The sequence below is a fragment of the Volvox carteri genome (assembly GCF_000143455.1).
Source record: "Volvox carteri f. nagariensis unplaced genomic scaffold VOLCAscaffold_240, whole genome shotgun sequence".
NCBI lineage: Eukaryota > Viridiplantae > Chlorophyta > Chlorophyceae > Chlamydomonadales > Volvocaceae > Volvox > Volvox carteri.
In genome coordinates this window covers 3,881-6,361 of record NW_003307776.1, presented here as the reverse complement: position 1 = coordinate 6,361, position 2,481 = coordinate 3,881, and the positions used below count along the sequence as shown (strand labels likewise).

At 58.1% G+C, this 2,481-nt stretch overlaps 1 protein-coding gene across 1 annotated transcript in view; it reads left to right on the top strand.

The window, feature by feature from the left end:
- Positions 1 to 1,648: 1,648 nt before the first annotated feature.
- Positions 1,649 to 2,481, top strand: part of VOLCADRAFT_108626 (uncharacterized protein) — a gene marked incomplete at both ends in the record, with an annotated part of 3,525 nt that continues 2,692 nt past the window's right edge. The window contains 2 exons of the mRNA XM_002959426.1: positions 1,649 to 1,753; positions 2,036 to 2,185. Coding sequence (XP_002959472.1) covers positions 1,649 to 1,753; positions 2,036 to 2,185 — 255 coding nt within the window. The remainder of the gene's footprint in view (positions 1,754 to 2,035; positions 2,186 to 2,481) is intronic.

Sequence of the window (2,481 nt, the reverse complement as noted above, 5' to 3'; positions counted from 1 at the left end):
CAGCTCCGCCTGGGTGCTTCACTGCGCGAGAGCAAAAAACCTGCGGGTGCTGGCCTTGCGGATAAACGCAACACAACCTACCAACCCAAAGCAACTCAGCCTGGGTGCTTCACTGCACGAGAGCATACCCTGCGGGGCTGGCCTTGCGCATAAACGTAACCCAGTCTACTGGCCCAAAGCAGCTCTGCCTGGGTGCTTCACTGCACGAGAGCAATACCCCCGGGTGCTGGCCTTGCGGATAAACACGACCCAGTCTACCGGCCTAAGGCAACTCAGCCTGGGTGCTTCACCACGGGAGAGCATACCCCCTGGGGCTGGCCTTCCGGATAAACGCGACCCAGTCTACCGGCCTAAGGCAACTCAGCCTGGGTGCTTCACCACGCGAGAGCATAACCCCGGGGCTGGCCTTCCGGATAAACGCGACCCAGTCTACCGGCCTAAGGCAACTCAGCCTGGGTGCTTCACCACGCGAGAGCATAACCCCGGGGCTGGCCTTCCGGATAAACGCGACCCAGTCTACCGGCCTAAGGCAACTCAGCCTGGGTGCTTCGCCGCGGGAGAGCAAAACCTTGCTGGGGCTGGCCTTCCGGATAAACACGACCCTGTCTACTGGCCTAAGGCAACTCAGCCTGGGTGCTTCACCACACGAGAGCATACCCCCTGGGGCTGGCCTTCTGGATAAACTCTTCCTATGCTACTGGCCTAAGGCAACCCAGCCCTGGTGCTGGCCTTCCAGCTAAACGCATCTAAGCCTACCGGCCCAAGGCCACTCAGCCTGGGTGCTTTACCACGCACCCCCTGGGGCTGGCCTTTCGGAGCAGCACAATGCAACCCGGACGCTTCTCTCCCTGAGAGCATCACCCGGGTAAAGCCTACCGGCCGTGAGCACTCGTTATTGGGCAGTCTAGTTGCTACCCGATGAGCGCAAGGCGGTCCGGGCGCTTCAGTGGGCTCCAGCTGGTCACCTGGCAGTAACCCGCGGTGGTAATAAACCATGCTGAGCTAAACCTCAAAGCAATGACCTCTCCACCGCGGCGCCGTCCCCTCGTAGCCAGATCACCCCATTCCCCAGCAAAACATGTGTAGTTGCCAACCCTTTGCGGCCGGTTTAGGGACACCCATTTCCCTCTTACACACAACTGGGTAGGCCTAGTTGCAGCTGGCTGCGCCTGCTTTCAGACAACGTGGGATAAGGCGCGGAGTCCGTTGATCACCGCATCATCCCCTTCTGGGTGTTTCCGTCGCGTGCCATTCTTATCGCCTTCATCATAGCCATTACTTCGTTCTCCTCCGGACCTCCTCCAACTCCGCCGTGCACTTCATCCCGCTCGGCCATCTCTTCACTGTTACTGACGCCCGATGTGCCAGTAACACTGTGTTCTCTGATTTCCTTCCTTATTAAACTGGGTCCAAATGTATTGTATATTGTTATTTTTGACGTCCCTATTCCCCAACAAACGACGTTCTGACTTGTGCTTGCTTGCACAGTTATCGGGCGATCTTGCGTTGTCTGAAGTTAGCGCCTTGCTCCCAGCTAATCTTTGTGGGCTGAACACAACTCAGTTATCCCCTTTGATTCCTATTACTAGCCCTGCCCATCCAGCCCAACACGGAGATGGGTGCCGCCACAGCTGAGGTGGAAACCGCCATGGCTGCCGAAGGCGCCGAAGCAGGGGAACAGGATGGGCAGCCAGGGGCAATGCAGCTGCTGCAGCCAGGGATGGCGCTGGCGTCAGGCAGCGGGCTGCAGCAGGTAAGTGGACATGTCAGGCTGCAAGCCACGGGGTTGTACAGGTGCCAGGGTGACAGCCGAGCCCCTGAACAGGAGCTGGGTTGCCTGTCGTACACACACATATGTTAGGGTACGGCACATGGTGCAAGTCATGTTGTGTGATGGCCAGCTCATGAAAACCCAGTCGCCTGCCTTTGTTCATGCTGGGCACAAAGCCACCCCTGAGCCTTGCTTTCAGTTACTCGCGGCCCGCCCCCACCCTTGCCATGTCCCTCTTTCCTCCGTTCTGCCCTGCCCATCCAGCCCAACACGGAGATGGGTGCCACCACCGCTGAGGTGGACACTGCCATGGCTGCCGAAGGCGCCGAAGCAGGGGAACAGGATGGGCGGCTGGGGGCAATGCAGCTGCTGCAGCCAGGGATGGCGCTGGCGTCAGGCAGCGGGCTGCAGCAGGTAAGTGGACATGTCAGGCTGCAAGCCACGGGTTTGTACAGGTGCCAGGGTGACAGCCGAGCCCCTGAACAGGAGCTGGGTTGCCTGTCGTACACGCACATATGTTAGGGTACGGCACATGGTGCAAGTCATGTTGCATGATGGCCAGCTCACGAAACCATATTATTTTCATCCATATAATTCATCCATATGCAGTTTCCTAAAATCTCAGGTCCGGAAAGTGTCCAGGGTTCATCAAGGACCGAATTTCTTCAGCATTCCAATCTAAGCTTGGATGAGGAGCGTGCTATTCGTAT